This window comes from Gopherus evgoodei, chromosome 2 (genome assembly GCF_007399415.2).
Source record: "Gopherus evgoodei ecotype Sinaloan lineage chromosome 2, rGopEvg1_v1.p, whole genome shotgun sequence".
Lineage (NCBI taxonomy): Eukaryota > Metazoa > Chordata > Testudines > Testudinidae > Gopherus > Gopherus evgoodei.
In genome coordinates this window covers 171,719,465-171,743,840 of record NC_044323.1, presented here as the reverse complement: position 1 = coordinate 171,743,840, position 24,376 = coordinate 171,719,465, and the positions used below count along the sequence as shown (strand labels likewise).

Genomic DNA, 24,376 nt, shown 5'->3' with positions numbered 1-24,376 from the left:
ATCCATGCCATTCTGTTGCAATGCCTCTGTTACATGCATTTTTAACCATTCTTTTCAAAATTCTCTACAGTTTGTGGGGTCTCTGCCATTGGCTATCAAAGAAAGCTGAAAAGGGAACACAAGTCCTCTCTTCCTGTTATCTGAAGATGTGAGAAAAGGAATAATGTCTCCAAAGTAAAATCAAAATCAGGTCAAGTAAAGGGAAACACTTATTTGCAGAGGTAATGGGCATTGGGCTAGAGCATGGATAGTGGCTGAGCAGCTGTCCCTGCACAAAAAAAGATTGGCTAAAACAAGGGGCATTATGTCTTGCATTAAAGTCCGAGCGTTTTTCAGATGCTTCCATCTATAACAACAGCATTGCTACTGGCTTTGTTGCTCAGCAAAGACTAGGCACTTTATTACCTGAGGCATTTAAAGTTGGGCTGGATAAACCACTAACAAAATAATGTCAACATTCTGCACAGATAGATTAGATGCCTAATAATAAATATTAAGCAGTGGCACGGTGCACTTAATTCATGTCTGTTAGTTGATAATTGTTACCTTCCAAAGAATGACCATTGCAGAGTGAAACTTCACTGTAAATATAGTGAAGCTGTTTTTTTAATAGGCCCAATCCCGTTCTCATGGAAAGGAGTGAATATTGATAGGAGTGAATATTGGGTCAAGACCAATAGGTAAAATGAAATTCCACTGAAATGTACCAATTTCTCTCCTTTCTAGGCCAAATCCTGGCAGCCTTTTATAAAGATTTTTCTCTAGCTGAGGTCACTGGAAGTTGCCTAATGACTGGAGAATTTGGGTCTAGGATTTTAATGGGTTCCAATCTACATGAATATCTGGCCAATGACTTTTTAACTGATGTATAACTTCCATCATTAGTGATCTTCTTCCAGTTCATACCTGCCTGTTTTACTACTGTGAATGCAAGAGACAATATCAAATCAAAACCACAACCAATGATTTTCATTTTCCTTCAAAGTTGCCTGGCAGTAGTGCACATGAATGTGATAATGGTAACAAACCTTGTGGCGTGGCTCTTATACAGAGCGAAACATACAGAAACAGTTTGGCATGGACTTAGAATCATAAATGCTCCTTAGATACAGTATACTAAGTGCTTTTGATCATGACGTAGAGGACTATTTCCTATATTTTTTTTCCTGGCCTCCTTTCTGGACTTTTGACATTTATGTCTCTGGCAATAAACATGAAGGATGGTATAAATAAACCATCTGGAAGGATGGTTTGGGGATTATGATATGGGACTGGAATACAAGTGATCTGGGTTAAATTTCCTGTACATTCTTGGGCAAATCACTTTAATCTCTGTCTCTGTTCCCCATCTGTAGCATAGAGATGACACTTCCACTCTCCCACCCCGTGTTTGTCTTGCAATCAGGGCTGGGTCTAGCAATTTTGCCGCCCCAAGCATGGCGGCACGCCGCGGGGGGCACTCTGCCGCTCGCCTGTCCCGCAGCTCTGGTGGAGCTGCCGCAGGCATGTCTGCGGGAGGTCCACTGGAGCCACGGGACCAGCGGACCGTCCACAGCCACGCCTGCGGCAGCTCCACCAGAGCCACCTGCAGCCCTCCCAGCAACCGGCAGAGCGCCCCCCACGGCGTGCCGCCCCAAGCACATGCTTGGCGCGCTGTGGCCTGGAGCCGGCCCTGCTTGCAATTCCTGCCCTGAAGAATTTATCTTCTATCATGTGTACAGATGGGGCTCTGTGACAGGGCACTGTTAGTAGCACCCTGGTCACGGAGGTTGTTGCAGCACTAGGAAGAGCGCAGGCTTAATTGAAGCCAATTAATTGATTTCTGCTGGGGATTGCTGACCCTGGGATGGCAATTGCTGGACTAATGGGACAATGGGTTCAGTAAATGAAAGGCTATAAGTGGGAGGAACAGTCACTTCTAACCCTATGATTCTAAGTTCAGAGGGTGAGTTTGGAGTGAGGAATGATGGCTGCATGGCAGCTTTCTCTTGTGATAAGCCTGCCATACACTGTTATACTTTGTAAGGAAATAATAAATAATAAGTGATGAAAGGGTAACAGCCTAGTGTATGTTTGTGATTGTGAGACCACATGAACTGGGCAGGCAGTGTGGCACACCGGGTAGCCACTGAGCTGCCCTGTGATAGGAGCTGCAGTTGTGATATGGGGCCTATGTGCTGCTATAATACAAAATATTACTCCAGCTATGTGACAAAATTCAGATATCATGTAGATAAGACACCCAAGTCACACTGTATCACTCTCCTGTGTAAACCTTTGTAAACTGAAATGTTATGGGTTTATGTCCAAAAAAAAGGAGGGGGGGGGGCTTTATGTGCAATTGATTTTTAATATAGTGTAAAATAGCACAAAGACAAGTCAAGCATCCATTATCACAGCTAAGGCGATGCATTTATCGGCATATACATGGTTATTTTCTGTAGGGAAATATTTCTTATTTGAATATGAATGAGAAAAGAGAATTGACAGGATTGAACGGTCATCTGAGTCAAGTTCAGACTCAGCACACAGCTGCAGAAAGTGGGGTAGGGAGAAATGTGACGCTTCTCTGCAATTTTTCTACTCCTGATACTGGGCTGGCCAGGGCCCCAAATAGCCCTTATGATGATTTAATGCATTGTCATCACTGTTCCAATTTGGAATGGCTGCAACAACTGTGACACAGGGACCAGGATCAGTGGAGCACCAGTCTCTTTTCCTTTCTCTAACCGCACCATGTTCTCTAGGGATATGTATTCATACGGCTGCCTTGGGCTCAGGCTGTGGGGCTAAAATTTGCTGTGTAGACATTCAGGTTCAGGGACTCTTCCCCCCTCATGAGGTCCCACAGCTTGGTCTCCCGCCCAAGCCTAAAAATCTACACAGCAGTTTTAGAGTCCTGCGAAGCTGTGTCAGCTGATTCGGGCCAGACTTGAGTGTTTAATTGCTGTGTAGACGTACCCTATGTGGACAAGGGAGGGAGAAGGTGACATAGGGCCAGATACCTACCAACAGGAGTCCTTGGCTATGCTTTCACAGCAACCGTGTGGCTGCTTTGCAATTGAGTGTTCTTAGCTGGGACCAAGAATGTGACTGACGATGTTAAAGACCTAGTTCAAAGATGGCACATGGCAACTGGGTAGTATGTAGGTTGGTTAAAAGTATAGTAACAGAGCAAGACTCCATTATAACTAACTGATCAGAAGCATGAAGGTGCTATGCCAAGTACTTCTTGAGTTTGAGCTCAGGCTGAACTGCTGACCTATGTTAGTGAAAGGGATTCTGCTTTGTGGGAGTGGTCTGTGCCCCTGATATGGACCCTAATTCTCTCCTTTCTAGGGAAAGAGTCTAAAAAGCTATCACCAAAATTCCTAGCTTGTTATTTCAAAGGATTATAAAAGCACTATGAAAAGAAACCTGTCCTAGTATTTCAGGGTAGAAGAATATAAAATAATCTGTCTGTGCTTGCTGAGGTAGAAAATTGCCTCGATTTCAAGGGGAGCAGAGTTTTCCAAGGAAGAGTATGGTATTGGTGGGATTGTGCTGGATAAAGAAAAGGAAAGGATGGTCAGCCATAAACAGACCACCAGATAGATGGGATCTGTTAACAACAACACTTCCTGTAGCAGCTGCTGCCAAAGTGCCTTCCTCATTAACTTCCACGTAGGCCTTGTGGACAACCTTTGACAGAAACAGCTTCCTTGAGGGAGCCATTCCAGAGAGATCAGCTTTTGATTCCTCAAAGACATCAATCATCCCCATCTCTTGTAAAGGTAAGTTGAGCTCAAAGGTGTCTTCAAGCTTGAACCGGGGCAAATACACCTCCACTTCTCTATCTCTCATACTTTCCAGGGAAGTCCAGCATATTAATTTCTCATAAGTCATTGCCCTTTCAATCTATAGGGTCCAAAAGAGAGACCAAGATAAATGACAAAGGAACTGAGAAGTTCTGAAAATTCAGATCTTTATCCAAACTTAATTCAGATGAAAAGGAGAGCCAAAGTTCAGGCTACTTCACAGATATTCAGTAGTATAATGTCTTTACCTGTTCCAGACCAGTGATGTCATCGGGTAGCAGTATGATCATACTCAGGGATTTTCCAGCATATGGTATCATAAGTATCTGAGCATTCATCTCCTGTATATGGGCAATTTTAAATCTGTCTTTTTGATACATCATCTGCACAGATTTGCTTTCATTCTATTTAAAAGAAAATGATACATAAATACAACTGACAGTGCCCTCCTGCATTTGAACAAAAGACAATGTGAAGTGTTCACAGGAACACTGATTGCAAATAGGATAAATATTTTATGTCACTTATATTAGTAAATGAGAAACTATAAATTAAAGCATATCAGAGTTTTGCTCAAGCTAGTATTTAAAATGGGATTATCATTTGAAAAACAGAAGGTGCTGAAAACTGAACAAAGTGAGGGAATGTAGTAGATTAATACCAGGGACATTCACACCTGAAGATCTGGGGCCTGAAGTAGATCTCAAACACTGCTGTAAATCAGGATAGACTCTAGTGAAGTCAGTACTGATCTGGTGTGAGAGTCAACTCACAAAAAATCAGGCAGCTGAGTTCCAGTGCATAGGCCAAACTCTGCTTTTAGTGCATTGATGTAATTCCACTTGTAATTGAGTTCAGTGGAATTACTCCAGATTTTAAGTGGTGTAATGGAGAGAAGTTGGACCTAATATAGATCACAGACAAGTGGTCTGGCAGTGTTAACTTAGGGTAAAATGTTCAAAAGCTGCTAAGTGACTTAGGCTCCTAAGTCCCATTTTCAAGCATTATTAAGGCATTTAGGAGCCTATATATCATTGAAAGTCAGTGGGACTATTGAATTGATATCAATGACTGAAAGAGAAAAATCTTTATTAACTCTTTCACTGTTCAACAGTGATACGTCATTTTCTGCAGATGCCTTGGATTTACTCTGTTCCTCGACAATCACCCAAAAACATTCATTCTAAAGTTGAAAGTTTATTGATTAAACACCAGAAGGAATGCGACATTAAAATAAGCAATTATAGTGAAACTGGAATTGAGTGTTTATGCAAAACAAACTTAATTAAAACCTATTAAAATTTGTTTCCTTTTGCAGGAGGCGAAATATCAGTTTCTCATATTTCAGCAACTGTTCTTTGATGAAAAGAAAGGGTATGTGAAGGCTATTCACTTCTTTTTTTTAACAGTTCTCTTCACTTCTCTCTTCACTTCACTCTTATTCACTTCTCTTTTTTTTATTCACTTCTCTTCTTTATAATAAACACACAAAGTGGAGGAGAAACAGGATGGAAATGATTGGGGAAACACAGGCTCTTACTTTCTTCTCCACCCTCACTCTCCCCCAAGGTCCCATCCCACTCTGCAGGACCAGCTCTAAGCACCAGCAAAGCAAGCTTGTGCTTGGGGCAGCACAAATTCAGGGGTGGCATTCTGGCCTTTTTTTTCTTTTTTTTTTTTTTTTGCTTGGGCAGGGCAGTTGAGCTCTCAAAGCTTGGGGCAGCAAAAAACCTGGAGCCGGCCCTGCCACTCTGTCCTTACCCCCAAGCCCCCACCCTTGGTCCACCTCTTCTCAACCCAGCTCTGTCCCCTCTCCCCTCCCCAGCATCTCCTGCCCACCACCAAACAGCTGATCAGCAGGTAGTTGGTGGGTGCTCAGCACCCACTATTTTGTTTCCATGGGTGCTCCAGCTCCAGAGCACCCACGGAGTTGATGCCTATGGTGCGGAATACAGCTTTTGTTGATGTTTTTGGAGCACTGGATGGCTGTTCAGTTACAAATAGATGCTTTGGCTGGCAAGTTGACCATGACACCTGTTGCTTGGACTCTGAGTCACATTCCAGTCAGGGACATTGTCTGATTGGGCCTTAGACAGGGCAGGATTGTGGTCATGTTATCAACTGCACTGCATCAGCACCTGGAGATTTCAGAATTTGATGAAAAGCTGAGAGCATGAGAGAGAGGAAGGAAGCGAGGCAGAAAATAACACACAAGGAAAAAGAGGCAGAAGAGGATCTTATGTGCCTCTGTGGTGCTGGTAACTAAGTACCCCATCAATGGACTGAGGACTGGCAGTCATTTGTTTTTCAGGAACAAGCAAAAAACAAAGTTTGCTGAACAAGAGCAAGGTCTACTGGTCTTCTTCTTGGGATGAAAATCTTTCAAGCTGGTCTGTTCCTTCTTTTTTGGGTCAAGGGTGATGAGATGGGGCAAGGTGGGATGCAAGGTAGGAAGGGAGATAAGATTTTTTTCCAAAAAGTCTCCTTTTAAGAACCACAAAAAAGGGAAAAGTTGGCAGCATAGCTTATCCCCTCATTTTTTGTCCAGCAATTAGACCTAATATCCACCATGCCAATTCTGCTTCATTAACTTCTGGCTCCATGTCATCTATTTCATGATTTCAACAGTCTTTGAACCATATCAGCAGGCCTTTTGGTTTGGACTAATCCAGTTTCTCTGTCTTGTTCTCTTGCATGTGTTCGTAACATTCATTGTTGAAAACAATTTGATGTATTTTCCATGGTTAATTTCCTAGCAGGCAAAAAATTATAAGGTATTGCGACATCTTATGAACTTTCTTATACTCTTTACAATTGACCTCACAATAGGGGTAAATTTCAGGCATGATAATCACAACAGGACGAAAGCTTCAAAATCACTGGAGTGCTTTTACCTAGGGATAATGAACACAATCCTTCTCTTATTGGCGTAAATCAAGAAACACTCTATTGAGGTCAGTGAGCCTGGTTCTGTTCTTTCTTACACTGGTGTAAGTAGGAGTAACAACACTGAAGTCAGTTTAAAACTGGTGTAAGTGGGAGGAGAATCAGGTCTACTGGAGTTATGCTGGTATAAAACCAGCATATATGTGATCAGTCCTCAAGTGACAAGATCAAGGAAAATACACACATTCCTACTGGTTAGGTTCACCTTTCTGCTACCTTTCAAACATTTTATGTCATTGGAACTACTTGGCATGAATAAAACAACACAGGAGAGGTGAAAATCACTGCTAACCAGTCATTTAAATAACGTCTCTATGGCACTGTTAGGTAAAGGAGAATTGTAGTGTTGCTGAAAGCCGTACAATAGAAGCTTTTTGGAAGGGAGACTTCCCCCCTACCCATTCTGCCTGTGACACAGCTTCTTCAGAGGCTCCATACAGGAAGAGATCTGGGATGACCTAGGCTGGAAAAAAATGCTGATGTCTGACAAACCGTACAAGTGTAGCCTTCCTGTTTTTATGAACCGTGCAACCAAATCATAGTTTGTCTCCTAGAATCATGAGCACTTCAACTCTGGAAGCTCCCCCTGTTTGTTTGTACCTTGCCCTGTACAAAGACAGAGCTTAATAACAATTATTTATTATTCCTCTTCCCCCTGCGTGAAGAAGATATGGCTTTAAACTGCTAACCCCCTCTGAAGTTCACTGCTTATGCAAATAGAGTAGGTCATTTTAACAAATGGGATTTCAATACCTTGCTGACTTTTGTTTTCCAACATTTGTTGGGAATTCACTTTCACAATTTCTCCCCATCTCTATGGGCTTCTGTATGATGTAGCAATTCAGCACCCATGTCCAGACTACAATCATATCTAGGTTTCCTGGCAGTCATCCATTCATATCGCTCATCTTTGAGAAATTAACATCTTTATTGGGCATCTCATCCTTTTCAATATCTTCGTTTAAGTTGTTGCTCAAGTCTTATTTTAGGTGTAACCAATTTGCTCAGCACGGAATCTTTAAGGTGACACCCTTTTTTACTGTTCAATAAAATTCCCCTCTCTGCTAATCTTTATTAAAATAAAAAGGTGTAGCCAAGATTTGTATGCGATATGGTGCTCACATATGCACTGACTGTTCTCAGCTGTATAACAGACTCTTTTTCCATATTCTGAAGAAAATAGTAAAAGCTTTAGATATAAATGAACCCATTAGATATTGTAGCAACATCATCTTGCTAGTCTCTTAACCCTGCAAAGGAGAGGATGGGGATATAGGTTGCTGACCTTTTTGTTTTTAATTAGTGAAAAACGAGACTCTCAACAAAAATCTGCATGTTTTATTACTGTAGAAATTCAGGTCTCATCTTATGTATTTTGTTTTTCCTAAAAGAACTCATGGATGAGAACTGCTAAGATGCTGGCACAATAGATAGCAAGCAAGCAAAATTGAATTAAGTGAGAGAAATGACTGTTTATTTCTGATAACATCAGTTGGACTCAAATACTGGAAAAATATTTTTGTAAAGATTCAATATGTCCCAACTCTTTTGAACTGGCACCTGAGGCCTCTAAGAACTCAGCTAAAGAGAGAAAGCCAACTTTGACATTCCCTGAAGTCCTATGGCAAACAAAGAAAAAAAGTTACATTTTTCAGACATGATAAAAAAGCAAACACAAACCTGTTTTTTTGTTTTGTTTTGTTTTTTCCTTCACTGTTTGCCTTTGAATGTGATGTATAATAGGCATTTTGTTGCAATTTCATTTTTAAATTCCCAAAACTTACACTTTTCATTAAAGTATAATGATCATTTAATAAAATCTAACACAATTGCCTTAACGTTGTGAGAAATCTGAACTTCAGACTTTCTTGTTTCTCTGACAGATGTGTGTGACATCACTAGTATCATAAACAAATTCATGTCTAAACCCCAACCTTCCTTCCCTAGGTTTCTGACACTTATCTGGTATTACGAGCACCTGCAGGACTGGGCTTAAGATTCTGAAGTAGAAGCTCAAATTTTCTGCATATGCTCAACTTTAGTCACATGAGTCAACGGACCTATGCTGAAATTACTTACATGTTTAAGTCGTTCTAGGATCATGGCCTAAGGGAAGCGGTGTTGTAGATTAAAGAAAAGAAATCTGTATCCTAGTGTTTATACCATGTTCCAAGTATGTATCGTACTAAGCATCTAATCTTGCTACAGTTTTGCTCGTTTTCTTCATTCACTTTGAGATCACTGGTCACTATTGAAAAACAGCCCTGACATCTTTCATACAGTAGAAGAGTCAGGTTATGTTTAATATATACCCACATTTTGCTTGTAAGGTTGATAGGATGCCAATGTCTATAGGTCCATACCTAAGTTGTGTCCCACAGTGACTTTATTGAAGGTGTCTAAGATAAAACAAAGCTAAAAATATAGAATGCTGCTATAGTACCTGGTTTATCCTAAAGTCTTTTGGCATTGTGTATTTTTCTTCAAACGTGTATTCCCAGGTTGCTTTGAAGTAGATTGCATTCACTAGCACCAGCACAGCGGTTGGATCAATAACACCAGAAACAAAGAGTTCCCTGATTTTACCTTAAAAACAGTCAGAGAAAAACAAGCTACATGCAAATTATCATTAGAGACAGATGGATCTAGCTGAACTTTCATATATCAATATTTATTTGCAAGGTTAATTTAACATGGGGAAAATCTAGTGCTTGGCTCTGCAGATTAAATCTTTCTGTTTACCCGAAGAACGGTGATGAAATAGCCAGCTGCACTGTAAGCTTCTCTATGCACTGCTACTAATATGGCTCAGCCCTGATCTAGAACGATTAAGTAGATACTTCACTAAACACATCACATTCAATGAGGGTATAGACATTCACCACTGTGCAGGAGACCAGCACCATTTCAGTTGCATTTTTTAAGTCAAATATGGACAGAATGGCTCCAGTGATTGGTAATAATCTGTGTCATTTTTTACTTCCATTCTGAGGCCTGAAGTTGGAGTTAGCTGATGCACAGCCCTTGGGCTGGTTCTCTGTACAATTATGCATTTCCAGCATTGTGAGGCTGCTTTTGAAATGTGGGCCTCAGGTTCTGATACCAGGAACCTGACTGAAAACAACAACTCTTTCCACATGGGTCATTGGACAGTCATCAGCTGATAACTTCTTATTCACAACTGACTTGTTTACAGAGACAAAGACAAATCTATGACTCAGAGAAAAGCTCCACCACTCAAAACCGGTCCTCTGTGCCATTCTGTCCACATTCAGCTTGAAATTTCAAAGCTTGATTATCTTTGGCTAGGTGAGACTGCAGCCTAGGCAATGGGAATGTGCCATATATTTTGCTCAAGCCAGTGTGCAAGAGATCATTTACTCATGTTTGGGTCCTTAAAGGAGATGGTAACAGAAAATGTATTACTCATGATGGGACTGACCCTCCCTGGCAGTTAGGACATCATCCACACCTTGGGCATTGCTCTGTAATCTCTGCTTCCCACACGATCAGACTCTTGATCTGTCTTCTCCCGTTCTCTAGCTTTGCTCCACCTCACAGCTAGTTCCACAACTTCTGTTGCCCCCATTTATTGCCCCAGCACTGTGGACCCATATTCTTGCTATCAACCAGGATATGAAGGCAATATTATAAAAATGAGGATATGATAGCAAATTCATATTTTTAATGTAAAAATATTTTAGACAAGGACTCACACCCACAGGTGGAAAACCTTTTGCTTTCAAATCCTGGTTCTTGTTTTGTTGAAACAGTGAGAAAAACCAATGACAATCGGACCTATGCTTTCTTACCTTGTGTCTTGCTTTCAACCCAGGAATTTATTTTCTGTCTGGCTGCTTCTGTAGCATTTTCAAAATCAACTGTTTGCAGCATTGCTCCATATAATTCCTTAGTGCATTCTAAATATTGCTGTACAGTAAAATAAAGATCATTAATTAATGTTAGAATCCATAAATCAGATCCTCCGTAAGAAATTGGGTGACTCAAGCCAATTAGAAAAAAAGCCATGCTCTTTTACAATTTGTTCAGGACTGAATTTGATGAGGAAACTAAACTTTAGCCCTGACATCAAGTACTAGAAGTTTATTCATTGAGCAATTGGACATAGCTAATTGCCTTATAGTACAATCATGAACTGGACCCTTATTACATTGGTGATTTTTCATGGAGAATTACTTACCTACAATAAGTGTAAAAATAAGGATTAGATAAGACATAGAAAGTTACTGTTGTTGTTACTTATGTTGAGCATCTGGTGCATTCATCCCACTAACATGTAGTTGAACAAAAAGAGAAAAGTCTCCAGACCATGAAGGAAGATTTCCAAAGGCCACAAAGAGGAGTTAGGCAGCCAGCTCCCACCAAAAAATCTTGTTGAGTTGGCAACCCTGAATCTGTGGTATAAAGGTGAGTTTTGACTCAATTCTCACATGTAACAAACACTGGTAACTTACCTGGTGAAAATTATATCCTTTTTGTGCAAACAGACTGTTGGCCAGACTCAATACATAGCTCTTGTTGAGTTTTTTCAGTTGGGAAAGGAGTGTCTGGAACTCTGTGTGGATTCCTCCAACCAAGTCACATTGTGAAAGAGAAGGCTTCAAACAAGGTAGAAATAAAGACGCTTCATTTTCTCTTTGTTAAATTTGTATAAAAGTTAAAAAAACAGGACCAATACTCAAACATCCGTATAATGTAACTATCTCTATCAGTGTGAGGTAGCATGAATATAAATAGCAGCATAACCATGGTAGCACAGCTAGTGGCAACAAGTACAAGCCTGCCTGAAACTGGTGGGCTTGTATTCAGCATGGCTCAGCAGTGCCTCCACTGCCTATACCTCTGCTCCTGCGGCTACACTGCTAGTTATACTCATGCTAGCTCCACTGAGAGCTAGCATGAGTAATTGTACACAAGCAGGGGAATTGATCCTCCGGCTCTTAGTATAGAGTGTGTGCCCGTGGGGGTGTGTGTGCATGTCCATTGATTTCTCCAGGATTGGGCCTTTAATCAATCAATCAATCAAGTATTTTCCAGATCAAGTATTTTCTAGTACACTAGAATGGCCTCCTGCCTGTGATCATGACTCCTCTAATGGCTGTCACTGACCATTATACAGTCTGCAGCTCCCCTTACAGCTATGAAAACACTACTCAGTCTTGTTCAGAAGAGGTACCTTTGGGAAGTGAGAAAGTTGATGATATTGCCCTTCATTGGGATATTCTGGCTCAGCTTCTGTCGTCCCACTTTCAGAGACAAACCCAGTTTCGAGATTTGCACTTCTTGCAGCTCTATTCAAATGAAGAACCTGTGGTTGAAATTGTAATATTTCTGCAGCTGTAAGTGGCATAAATGCATTCCACAGAAAGGTTTTTTCTTATCTTAAGATGTTCGTTACACTAGATACTAATTACAGCGCAGCAGGAAACAATTTTCCTGTCCTGACAAAATACTTGAGATTTTGAGATGTTTTCCAGTCCCAAATTGGGATAAAATGTCTAAATCTAAAATTTTTGAACCCACAAGCAAATAATAATAATAATAATAATAATAATAATAATGTTGGGTCAATCAAAACATTTTGTTCTGATGATTTTTGAAACACTTCAATTTCTACTTTACATTTTTAAACTATAAGTAGATTGTTTCTAATGTAAGCAGTCAGGATGAGCTCTGGCATCTGGTGGTGAGTTGTGGAAAAGACCTTCATGGGCTGGCCTTGTTTGCAAAGGCACACCCACCCTGCCTAGCAAGAGCCCGCAGCTGCCCAAATGGGCACTTTGTCTGCTGTGATCCCCAGTTTCTCTGTTATTGGGGCAGGAAGAATAAAGCATTGTTACGCTCATTATGTGAATCAAGGACAGTGGAACTGTTTTGTGACAGAAGGACTCACCATCAACTAAGTAGCACTCACTAGATAAGGGACATGGGTTCCAAAACCCAGTGAACTGAGAGAGGCTGGGGGTAAGCATGTGATGCTTGGTGGTATGGGCTTCTTTTGAGGGCCTGAAATATCAGTTGCACCTTCTTCTCTCTCCACTATTGAATAGTAGAACTGATTTTGATTCCCTTAAGAGTCTAGTTACAGTCTGCTGAGCTGAATTCACTTTGGGCCAATGGTGCAGCAGCACTGGGGCTCCCCTACTACAAGCTGAAATTGCTAAAGAGCTAAAATTACCAAGAGCTGAGATCACTGAGTGCTGTGTTAATTAGTGGGGAAGCCTGAAGATATCTTGCTAGGCAGCTGGCAGAGCAGAGCAGTTTGTGGGATGATTGGAGCAGCCCATGGGATGGCAAGTGGAGTGAAGCAGAGTGGAGGTGAGCAGTTTGTGGGATGGTTGGAGCAGCCCACGGGATGGCGAGTGGAGCGGAGCTGAGTGCAGCAGTTTGTGGGATGTTGGAGCAGCTCATGGGATGGCTGGTGAAGTAGAGTGGCTCGTGGTGAAGGCTGCAGCCGAACCCCACGGAGAGGTGGAGCAGTTGGCCTCAGACCACGTAAGGTGCTCAGCCCGTGCACCCCTTTTCCCTCATTTCCACCCAGGGTGGGTAAAACTTTGCAGATAAACTTTTGAACTCTGGGGCTGCACTGACCAGGGACACAGACTTTTGGGATGTTGGACTTTTGGGATTTTGGGTGATTTTTTTGGGTTGCTGGACTTAAGACCCTGAGGGCAAAAGGATACTGCCAAACTTACTTGGGGGTGGGAGGGTGTCTTTTGCTCATGTTGTGTTATGAATGCTGTTTGTGGTGTTTCTCCAACATAATGCCGCATTGTTTCCCTCCCTTATTAAAAGGATTTTGCTACACTCAGACTCCGTGCTTGCGAGAGGGGAAGTATTGCCTCTTAGAGGAGCCTGGGGCGTGGTATGTAATTGTCCCAGGTCACTGGGTGGGGGCTCAAGCCGGTTTTGCATTGCGTTATTGAAACAGAACCCCTGGATACTGAACCTGGCCCTTGTTGCTGCCAACTCAGATGGGCAGAAGGGTTACACTAAATTAGTCATTTTGAACAGGAAAACAACATTTTCATTTTGAAAATGTTTAAGGGGTGAATCTCAGTTTGAGACTGACACTTGAATTCAGAAAGAAGAGACGGTATTAGCCCCTTTCTGGGGAAGATTGGAACTCCATCCCTGTTTTAACATAAGCATATTCAGTATAGCTGTCATGGCCATTGGGTGGGTGAAAAGGGAGCAAGCTCTGTCCTGAGCTTATTCGTACAGCAGTCAGGTTCTACACATGGTAACCTAAGAATACCAATCATAGGGTACGTCTACACAGCAGGATAAATTTGAATTAGCTTAAACCGATTTTATAAAACAGATATTATAAAGTCGATTGTGCGCGTCCACACTAGGCACATTAATTCAGTGGTGTGCGTCCGTGGTCCGAGGCTAGCGTCGATTTCTGGAGCGGTGCACTGTGGGTAGCTACTGTAAAAGAATGAGGCCAATAATGTCGATTTGCGTCCACACTAACACTAAATCGATCTAGTAATATCGATTTTAGCGTTACTCCTCTCGTTTTGTAGGAGTACAGAAATCGATTTAAAGAGCCCTTTAAATCGATATAAAGAGCAGTGTAGTGTGGACGGGTGCAGCATTAAATCAATTTAACGCTGTTAAAATCGGTTTAACAGCGTAGTGTGGACCAGGCCATAGAAATGTAGGGCTGGAAGGGACCTCAAGAGGTCATCTAGTCCAGTGTTTCTCAACAACCTATCCATGGATTGGCATCAGTCCTTGAAATCTCCGTGACACAATTTAGGAAGGCAGCAAGCTGATCCATGGTATCAAAAAGGTTGAGAAACACTGATCTTGTCCAGCCTTTTGTCCAGTCTTTCAGAAGATTTTGACCAACTTTTTTTGTTTTTTCAGCAGCTTTTTGCCAAAACATTTTGGTTTTTGGATGAAAAGGAAAACTTTTTTGACAGAGGAAAAAAATCCTGATTTCTGACCAGCTCTTACAACTTTGCTAGTGGACAGGAAGTTCAAAGGACATTCTGAGAGGATGAGTCATACGCAGTGTTCAAACTTGGGAAAAATAAAGCTGCAGTGGCAAACTAAACTCTGACTTTCTGATGAGCAGTGAAAAAGTAAGGTTTATATTCAAAGGCCTGATTTTCAGAGAAGTAGACCTTCTGCAGCTCCCTTTGACTTCAAAAGGAGCTGTGGGGCTCAGCACTTCAGAAAATTAGACTCCAAAATGTCAACATTGCACAGCTGAGATAACACCTCATTAAAATGAACAGGACAGTTCACACCTCTCAGAACAATTGCTCCAGGCTTTCTGCAGACATCTCTGCACTGCTTATATTTCCAGTTTCAAGGATTTCTTGACAAACATAACTACTAGAAAAATTATTTTTAAAATGGAGCACAAGATGGCGGTAAGGGAATGGTGGCAGACTGCCATGCCACCATGTGACTTAAGTCCTGCCTCTATGCCGCTGAATCCTGAATCCTTAGACAGACACTACATGCAGGTGATAGAAATCATGATGCAGCAAATGCACTTTTAAATAAAATTATCACATAGTTTGTTATTACTTTTAATGTTTGCCTTAACAAAAAAAAGCTTGTAAAATATAAAAGCATGTACAAGTGTTTTGTTGACACTTACTGTTTGCATCTGAGTAGCAGTGTTACCTCTGGCACCCAAAAGGACCATGACCAGGCCAGTAGAGATACTCATAGGGGAGATGAAGATGTTTTTGTTTGCAGCATTTTTGTTCAGTTCATTGTAAAGATCAACGCCCATTTCAGTAATTGCTTGAGAAATGGAGCCCATTGTAAAGTCACAGTGGACTAGAAACAAAAAGAAGAGAACCAAATCTGACTAATTTACTTTGCTCAACAACGTGAGACTAAAACCTGAGTTCAGCTGAAATTACTGTATTTGATTGCTAACCAACAGAAGCTTAGGTGCTCCTGAGCCAAGGAGGCTACTACTGATCATCATCAACCATCTTGTATAGCCATGAGACATCTTCTTTCTACTCTTCTCCACTTTCCAAGGTACAGCTCCTGACTGTGCCCAGCTTAGCACCAAGAATGCAGCTCGCCTGGGCAATGATACTAGATCCAGAACTGAACACGCTCTGATTTCCTAACGTAGTACTGGATTCTTTTCTGCCTTACTGAATGGTCTGCAGTGTTGTTGTAGCCTTGTCAGTCCTAAGATATTAGAGAGACAAGGCAGGTGGAATAATATCTTTTATTGGACCTCCTTCTGTTGGTGAGAGGACCTGAAGAAGACCTCTGTCTGCTCAAGAGCTTGTCTGTCTCACCAACAGAATATTTAGTTCAATAAAAGCTATTTCCTCTTCCATCTTGTCTTACTGAATGATAGCTAAGCGAGTAAGGACTTTGAAAAAGCCCTAGCTAAAATTCTTTGCTTTGCTCTTTCATGATGGGCAGATCATGTTTTTGAGAGTGCATCACTATTAGACTACTCTGGACTAGTGAAAACAGCGCTAGGAGAGAATAAACTAATTATATACTAGATATAACCTACTTCTCCCTTTTAACTATGAATAGTTAGTCACACAGTAAAGGAAAATAAATAGTCTGTTACTGTCTCTAGCAATCACAATAATAGGCTAAGTAGCCATGGAATAGACTTACAAAATCACTATATTTATTACAGGATGAAACACTCAATGGAAAAAATATGAACTATAACTTTACTACTTGATCCTTAATGAAAACTATACTATATACAGAATGTGAATAGCTTGCCGGGTCCCTCATTCTAGTGCGTCCTCCTCTAGTCTGTCTAATTAAATGATCAGAACATGCCTTTCAGGCAGGCTTGTTCATCTGATCTTCACCATGGAAAAAATGAGCTTATTTCAGATCCCAGCTCTGTTGAGCGAGAACCAGGGAAGGAGATCAGTGTTTCTTGCTTGCTGTAGGCCACTGGCCCTGAGACTGAGCTGGGTAGCACCCAGCCCCCAGAAGAAACCGAGTCTGGAGAGGAGCTGCTGAGATTGCCAGCAGCTGACTACCCCTACTATCCCTGGCTACCAGAACCCCTCCCTCGATTGTGGTAGGAAGTAGCCCAGCGAAACCAGACTTGAGTCTGGTTTTGCTGTAAGTGCTCGGTTGGCATATTTTGGTGGTATCCCCACTGACCTTGTAGCAGAGCCCTCTGCCACTGTCAGGGCCCTTGACTGGGACCCAGTGGAGTAGGGTGGGACCCTACTTCCTGCTGCCAACCCCACCCCACCCTCTCCCCACCTTAGGCTGCCTGAGGGCCAGAGTCCCCCTAGGGTGTTGGCTGCTCTGCCCTGCAGAGAAAGCAATTTACCAATCAAATCTCTCTTGTTAATATGGCATCTTAGCAATTAGCCATAACTGAACAATACAAGTTTTAAAATCATTACAATGGAGTAATTAAAAAGCATGGATTTAACCACCAGTCTCCAAGATTCAATTTACATTTTTAAAACAGTCCATAAAACAATATATAAAAATAAAATTATAGAAGTTAGGAATAAACAGATCCATTTAGGCCATAAAGAGCATATCCTTTGCACAATTTTTTTTCTTTTTCTTTTTTTTTTTTGGCTGCTAATGAGGCAAATAGAGCAACTGCCATACAACAGAAACATTATTGCTGTACAACTAATATTCCAGTTTTTGAGTCAATGATGCAAAAGGCTTCTGAGCCAAGATTGGGAAGGAACATTTTGTTATCAAACAGCAATAAAAGTTGCAAAATAATAGGCAACACAGCAAATCTTCAACCTGGCCACGTCACCTGCACACCCAGGTCGGTTAAAAACTTTGGGAGGGAAATACCGCCTCCCCTCTAACACCACCAAAACCTCATTGATAAAAAAAGTAAAACTAAAAGGGGGGCAGAAGGCAGCCTTGTTGCCAGTTGTCATAAGAATGAGGTCAGTTAAAGTGCCTTCCACCCTGTTCTGACCCTGGCCACCATTTGACCATGTAGGGGTCTCAAAAGATAAAGTAACTAAGATATAGCCCAGCCTTCCTTAATTTCTCCCAAAGAATCAAAAGGAGACTTCAGATCAACAGTCACATCAAATTCTCCTCTTAAGGCAACAATATTTATAAATCAGATGTGTGGTTCTGAAACAATTATCAGTGGTTGAGCAGTCATGCCTAAAGCTGGCTTGTTCTTGTACAGAAAGGTCAAAGCTCTCAGCACAGTCCCTTAATCTCCCCTGAAAATAACTGGTTTAGATTTTAAAGAGCAAATTTGAAAGGCTGATTGGCCAGTAATTCCCAGGATTATTTATATCCCCTTTTTGTAAAGAAGGGAAAAAATGCCATCAGACCAACTTATAGGGTATAGGAAGAATCAGGCAATATTTTAAATGATTGAAATATAGAATGGGCTCAAGATGACTAAGTTTGTTCTTTCCCCCCCATGTAAGTTACTTTGTGTTCAGTTTTGAGGAACTGTTAAGTCAGTGTATTGGTGTATAAATTATAAGCAGGGAGTTATAAAACCAACATAAGTTTAAGTGAAATTATACCGCTAGTGAGGTGAATTTATAGTTCTCCTGACTGAATGGTCTCTTCTGGTGTTACACTCTGTGACTATAGTTTACAAAAAAACACAATGAATGGCCAAATTGATACAAGTGAGATACTATCAATGGAATAATTTGTTGTCTCACCGGTTGCTACAATTAGGAAGTTAAACCAAACTAAATGAGTAAGTTAAAGAAAATGCTCCTTTTAAGGTTTTATAACAAGGTTAATGGGAGACTTCATTCCCTTTAACTTGAGTAATTTAGCTCAGGGTCTGATAAAAAGCAGAGGCTGTTACTTTGGCTTGATTTTAAAGTACAATGCTTAAAAAGATTCCCTGGTAGCTTCCCTTTTGGCTACTTCTTTCTACCATTAAACTTTGCTATTCAAAAAGACAGCATTATACTTGGTTTGTTTAACATATTTCCCTTACCACATTAACACAATGCCTGTAATCTTTTCGCAGTCTGGCTCACAGAATGTTTTCTAAGAATCTAGATTTATAGCAGCTTTAGAACGACACTGATTTAACCTACAGATCCTTTGCAGTTTCAACAACAGGCTTGAAGGTTTAGTATCTACTTTAGGGGTACAATGAGTAACACACAAAGATGCACAATCACACACACACATTAGTGGGCATTGGAGCAACTTGAGCATCCTCAGGTTGCTCTTCCAAAGGATTTTTGTTCCTTCTCAGAGTCTTTAGTTCACATGATTGAGCTTAGCTTAGATCTAAATTGATATCTACAGATATCTTCCTTGGTGCCAAGATGTAGCTTGAGCTCTTTCATATGTGGTGGGGTTTGATGTTTACTCTCTCTGTGTGGCACCTCAGGCTTAACTAAGATGGTGGTTGGTGTTCTTAATTTCTCCTTCTCTGGGTGGCCAATCCAGAGCATGGATCAGGATACAAATGTTCCTTACAAGGGAAAAGCCCTGTGTTATGTACAGAAAGCAATTTAAATGACACTGATATCCAGAAAAAAATACAAAATGTGTTTAAAAATCTCAAAATGGAAACAGAAAATTTCAAAAGCAGCACGCAGAAAAAGGTCCTGCTGATACACCTTTCTGAGAAAGCAATTTTCCTGACACAAATACAGTAAGCTAAGTATTTGCACACAGGTACAGTAGCAAGTCTGATGATAGTAACTACAGTTGTGCTTTGATGGTTAATGTGAATCAAAGATGCTCTAAAGATGGGCTGTCAGTTGCTGATATTTGCAAGAAAAGCAAATAGCTACTTGGAAAAGATGTTTTTGGAGAAAACCACCCAGCTACAATCCTTTTGGAGGTAACAAACCTTTCTCCATGCCTTTGTAAAACAGGGAGAAACCCCTCTTATGCAAACCTTTCTATCAAATTTTTGAGTTTTGTACCTGAAATTTCAGTAAATACCATTAGGAGGGTAAAAGCTGTTCCCAAAGAAAGAAAGCTATAATATCAGTAAAAATATTAAATTATACAAGGAACAGAAATGGAAGAAAGAAGGGCTGGGTGCTAGGAGAGATGCCAACCTAGTCTGAGCATAATTGCATATATAATAAGATTTAAAGCAAGTTGGAACCTATTGTGCACAATGCCTTATGGCAGTTTGCATTGCATCAATCTGCTCTCACTAAGCCACTTTTAATGCTCCATTGTTTCTCAGAAAGAAAAGAAGGGGGGAATTTGATGGACACAAAAATATAGGTATGCTTCCTATTCTAAGGATTGTGAAAAGCACATCTAAAAGGCTCTGTTCACATGAAGAGCTGTGCTGGGTGAAAGGGATGCATATATATATATATGGAAGTATTCACCTATGAGTTATGCCTCACCTTGCATCCTCAAAATTTTAGCAGCCTGAATTTTTCAGAGGCTTTGTGAAATCTCGAAGAGCCCTCTTTGTGCAAAATCTCAAAAGACTGTGCCGTTGTAGTGTTTTAAGTGTAGACAAGTCCTTTGTTTTGGCTGCTCGTCTTGGGACACCTTGGGCCTGATTTTCCATAGCTGAGCAGCCCGAATGCCAGTTGTGCCAGTTGGAGCAGTAGGCATTGCACTTCAGTGCATTAAAGCACTTCCATGTGACACTACCTACAGTGACAAGCGCTTCTCTCATCAGTATAAGTAATCCACCTCCCCAAAAGGCAATAGGTAAAATCTGCACCCGAGAGACATAAATGCACTGACCTATCCCGAGTGTAGACAGTGCTAGATCAATGGAAGAATTTTTCCACTTACCTAGCTACCACCTCTTGGAGAGGTAGATTACCTATAGCTGTGGGAGAAGCCATCCCATCAGCATGAAACACTACGGCGCCCGCGCAGGGCCAGCTTTAGGCCGATTCACCCGATTCCTGGGAATCGGGCCCAGTGCCTAAGAGGGCCCCGTGCTTTAGGCGCCTTTTAAATTTTTTTACTTACCCTGGCTGCGGTCTGCTCCAGGGTCTTCCATGGCCCCGCTCCCCTGACCAAAGTGCCAGCGGGAGCAGGGCTGCCCCACAGCCCCACTCTCTCAGCTGGAGCTCTGACCAGAGTGCCACAAGCCCCGCGGCCCTGCTCTCCTGGCTGGAGCTTTGGCTGGAGCGCAACAAGCCCCATGGCCCCAGCTGGAGCTCTGACCGGAGTGCGACAAGCCCCGCGGCCCCGGCTGGAGCTCCAGCTGGAGCACCGCCAGCCCTGCAGCCCCGGTTTCCTGGCTGGAGCTGCAGCTGGAGCGCAGTAAGCCCCATGCCCCTGGCTGGAGCTCCAGGCCCTTTAAATAGCCCCCAGAGCCCTGGGGTAGCAGGGGGCTCTGGGGGCTATTAAAAGGGCCAGGGCTCCAGCTGCCTCTGCCACCCCAGTCCTTTAAATAGCTGCCAGAGCCCTGCTGCCCCCATGCATTCCCCAGGGCTCCCACAGCTATTTAAAAGGTCAAGGGCCGGGTAGAAGCAAGGGAGCCCCGGGCCCTTTAAATAGCCCCCAGAGCCCTGGGATAGCGGGGGGCTCTCAAGGCTTTTTAAAGGGCCGGGGCTTCAGCTGCCTCTGCTGCACCCCCTGCCCTGCCCGCACCAGCCCCGCCCCCCGCTGCCTGCAGCCAGCTCTGCACCCCCTGCCCACAGCCAGCCCCTACCAAACTCCCTGCCCTGTCTCCAGCCAACCCCTGCCACACACCCCTGCCCGAACCAGCCCTGCACTGCCCGCCCTGCCCTGCCCTGTCTCCAGCCAACCCCTGCTGCACCCCCCTGCCTGAAGCCAGCCAGTCCCATACTCCTGTCTCCATCCCTGCCAACCCCTTCTGCACCCCTCTGTGGCCCTGCCTGAAGCCAGCCCACCCCACACTCCCTTGTCTCCAGCCAGCCCCGCACCCCTTGCCCTGCCTTTAGCCAGACCCTACCTCCAGTCAGCCCCTGTCCTGCCTCGAACCAGCCCCATGTCCACTGCTGCCCTGCAGTTCCCAGGCCAGTAACCTGCACACCTGCTTCAACGAGGGGGGCAGGAAGCAGTGAGGACCCACACATGTGCACACCCCCAAGGAGTGGCGGGGACCCACACGGCAGTCATTAATAACCAATCAACAGCATATATGATGCAATGTACATAATATACAATTTTATTATTTATATAGTTATGGAAAGTAAATAATACATGCAAGAAATGGAAGGCTTTTTTTTACACTTTTTTCTTTTTAAGTCGTCCCTGCCAGGGCCCCGCCGAAAGTGTTCGAATTGGGCCTCACACTTTCTAAAGCCGGCCCTGCTCCCTCTTTAGCGTTTTAAGTTAAGATATATCCCTAAACTCAGACAAAACTGTGAAGAGTGGTGACTGATTTGTCTGGGAGACAATATAATCTGATTAAACAAAGGGATCACTCACCAGATTCCAATTCTAATCCTGATGCTGACACAATGCAGCAGATCCTCAGATAATTTACACCATCTTTCTCCATTGACTTCAGTGGAGCTGTGTCAATATATACCAGCAGAGAACCTGTGCCTGAGTTTGTGATCTTGGGCATGTTAATTAATCTCTCCGAACCTTCATTTTTACAGCAGGAAAATGGGGAATTTGAATAATTACCTACTTCATAATTAAATATTAGCAGAGCATTAAAAGAAGAGGGAATAAAACTCAAGATTTTGTGGCTCCTAGTTCTCTGTTTAATCCATAAGTCTCGGTGGTATTGGAAGGGGCCCTTTTTCATCCATATCCTTCTGAGTGGGAATTTGAGAAAAAATGACTGTTTTCTTTTTCAGACATACTTCTGTGAAACAGTATTTCACCCAACTTCGTTCCTTTAAAATTGGTTCAATTAGTGGAAGTTTTGCAAACTAGAAAGCAGATGAAGTACATTTGAAAAGCTGTCATGATAAATGTTCTGCCCAGCTGTAGTTGCAACATAGCAAAGCTCAGAGTGAAGGAATCCTGAGCCCCAACACACATTATAGGGTCACCGTGCTGGTTACTGTTGGGAGCAGGAGTAGAATATGAGCTGTGCACTCCTACTTCCCCTATGTGTTGGTTTGGGGCCAGATAGATTCCTTCTGTGAGAATCATGTCACTAACACTCTCATTTTTATGGACTTCAGCACGAACCTGCTTGTCTTGTTTATAAGATTTATCCCATTAAATAGAACTACGGTCATGAGCAAAGCAAGCAGAGTTCAGCCATCAAAGCTGCCTTTAAAGAGACCTATCATGGGTTTCTCGTTTGTTGTGCCCTTGTTGCTGTACAGGATTTCACAGAGAAACAGCACAGTCTAGTGGGTGTGGCACTGTGCTTAGAGTCAGGAAACTTGGATTCTCATCCCAGCTGTACCATTACCTTCATGAGTGGCCTTGGGCAAGACACTTAACCTCTGTCTCTCAATTTCCCCATTTGTAAAATGAAATAATGCTGATTGTCCTCTTTGGGAAAGCAGTTGGCAGTGCTCCACTAATTAGTAGCTAGTGCCTTGGGAATGCATTCCTTGTGTTACTTTCTGACCCTATTGTTCCTGCATGAAGATCTTTTATATCTGTGTATTCACTTAGATCTATCCTGAGCTCTGTGTGCTTTTTACTAAACATTAAAGCATAATCCAAATATCAAAGCCAACATCAGATATTTCCAGAGCTGACATTAACCTCCCAACCAATACTGAAAAACTGAAGATATTCAACTCTCCCACCTGTCACCTCTAGCTCTCCAAAAGCCAAAGAGAGGAAATAGAATTTTCATTGTGCCATTCAAGTGAACGGACTTGGGTTATGTTATCTAAGGGTCTCCACTAATTACAACTTCAACAATATCACATGCAGCTACATGCATATGTCACCAGAGATTTTATTACACAACATAAGCTTTTAAGAATTTTGAATTTATCTCCTCCATGTTCAGATTTTTCATGGTGCTTTTGTTGCCTAGTTCTCCAAAAGATGAACAACCTAAAAGATCAAATTGTCTGTCCCCTCTGAAACATTGTTTATTTTGCAAACATACAGAATTCCTTAATTTAAAAAGTTTGCTTTTAAACAGCCTTCTTCACCAATCATAGTTCATAATTAAAAAACAAAATTGTTTAAAAATTGTTTACCTTCTTGTCTGCTTCTTGTCTTCTTGTCTGCTGTGTACATGAGCTCCGAGCAGCTTTCTGTGGCTGCTAGAATATAAAAGTCTCTGCCACTCCCCCTGCATATTGTTCCACCCACTTGCTGGAGTGGTGGTGAAATCATTATAATTTAGCCATGTCAAAATCCCATCATCTTGTAGTTTCTTGCAGCGTTTTGGAGGAACATAGTGTCCAACTATCTGCAATGAGAGTTTTATTTTGACTATTTTGCCTGACAAGTCTAACAGTCTATATCTGTTGCCAACATCTCCTGATCACCAAGATTCAAAACCAAGATTCTCTTCACATTGAAACTCAGGATCCAGACCTGCAATGAGCTCAGTGAAGGGGGATCTCTCAGGGGCACCCCTTTGAAGTCAAGGGGGCTCTGCATGTGCACAGAAATCTGTTCATGGAGAGTTCTTTTCAGCGTTGAGGCCTGAGGGTGGTATTATCTTCAGAGACTCCTTGCTTGGAATTCAGTCTAATTGCAGTAATAGAGGAAACAACTGAGATATGTTACTTTTCCATTATCTAAGGCCATCTCTC

General features: G+C 42.2%; 1 protein-coding gene across 1 annotated transcript; it reads right to left on the bottom strand.

Annotated features, from left to right (window-relative positions):
- Positions 1–3,491: 3,491 nt before the first annotated feature.
- On the bottom strand, positions 3,492–23,854 carry LOC115646446 (leukocyte elastase inhibitor-like). Its single transcript, XM_030552275.1, has 8 exons — positions 23,813–23,854; positions 15,388–15,572; positions 11,941–12,072; positions 11,219–11,362; positions 10,556–10,673; positions 9,187–9,329; positions 4,046–4,201; positions 3,492–3,897 (listed from the first exon to the last, which is right to left on the bottom strand). The coding sequence occupies exons 1-8, from the start codon at positions 23,850–23,852 to the stop codon at positions 3,493–3,495; spliced, it is 1,323 nt and encodes a 440-aa protein (XP_030408135.1). The 5' UTR covers positions 23,853–23,854; the 3' UTR covers position 3,492.
- Positions 23,855–24,376: the final 522 nt, after the last annotated feature.

Bases quoted from the DNA above. Each gene is read 5' to 3' on its own strand.
- LOC115646446 (XM_030552275.1), bottom strand. From the start codon at position 23,852: ATGTACACAGCAGACAAGAAGACAAGAAGCAGACAAGAAG. The intron at 10,674-11,218 runs GTAAGTTACCAG...TTTACTGTACAG, and splicing joins AAGGATATAATTTTCACCAG to CAATATTTAGAATGCACTAA. The intron at 9,330-10,555 runs GTAAGAAAGCAT...ACTGTTTTTAAG, and splicing joins GGTTGAAAGCAAGACACAAG to GTAAAATCAGGGAACTCTTT.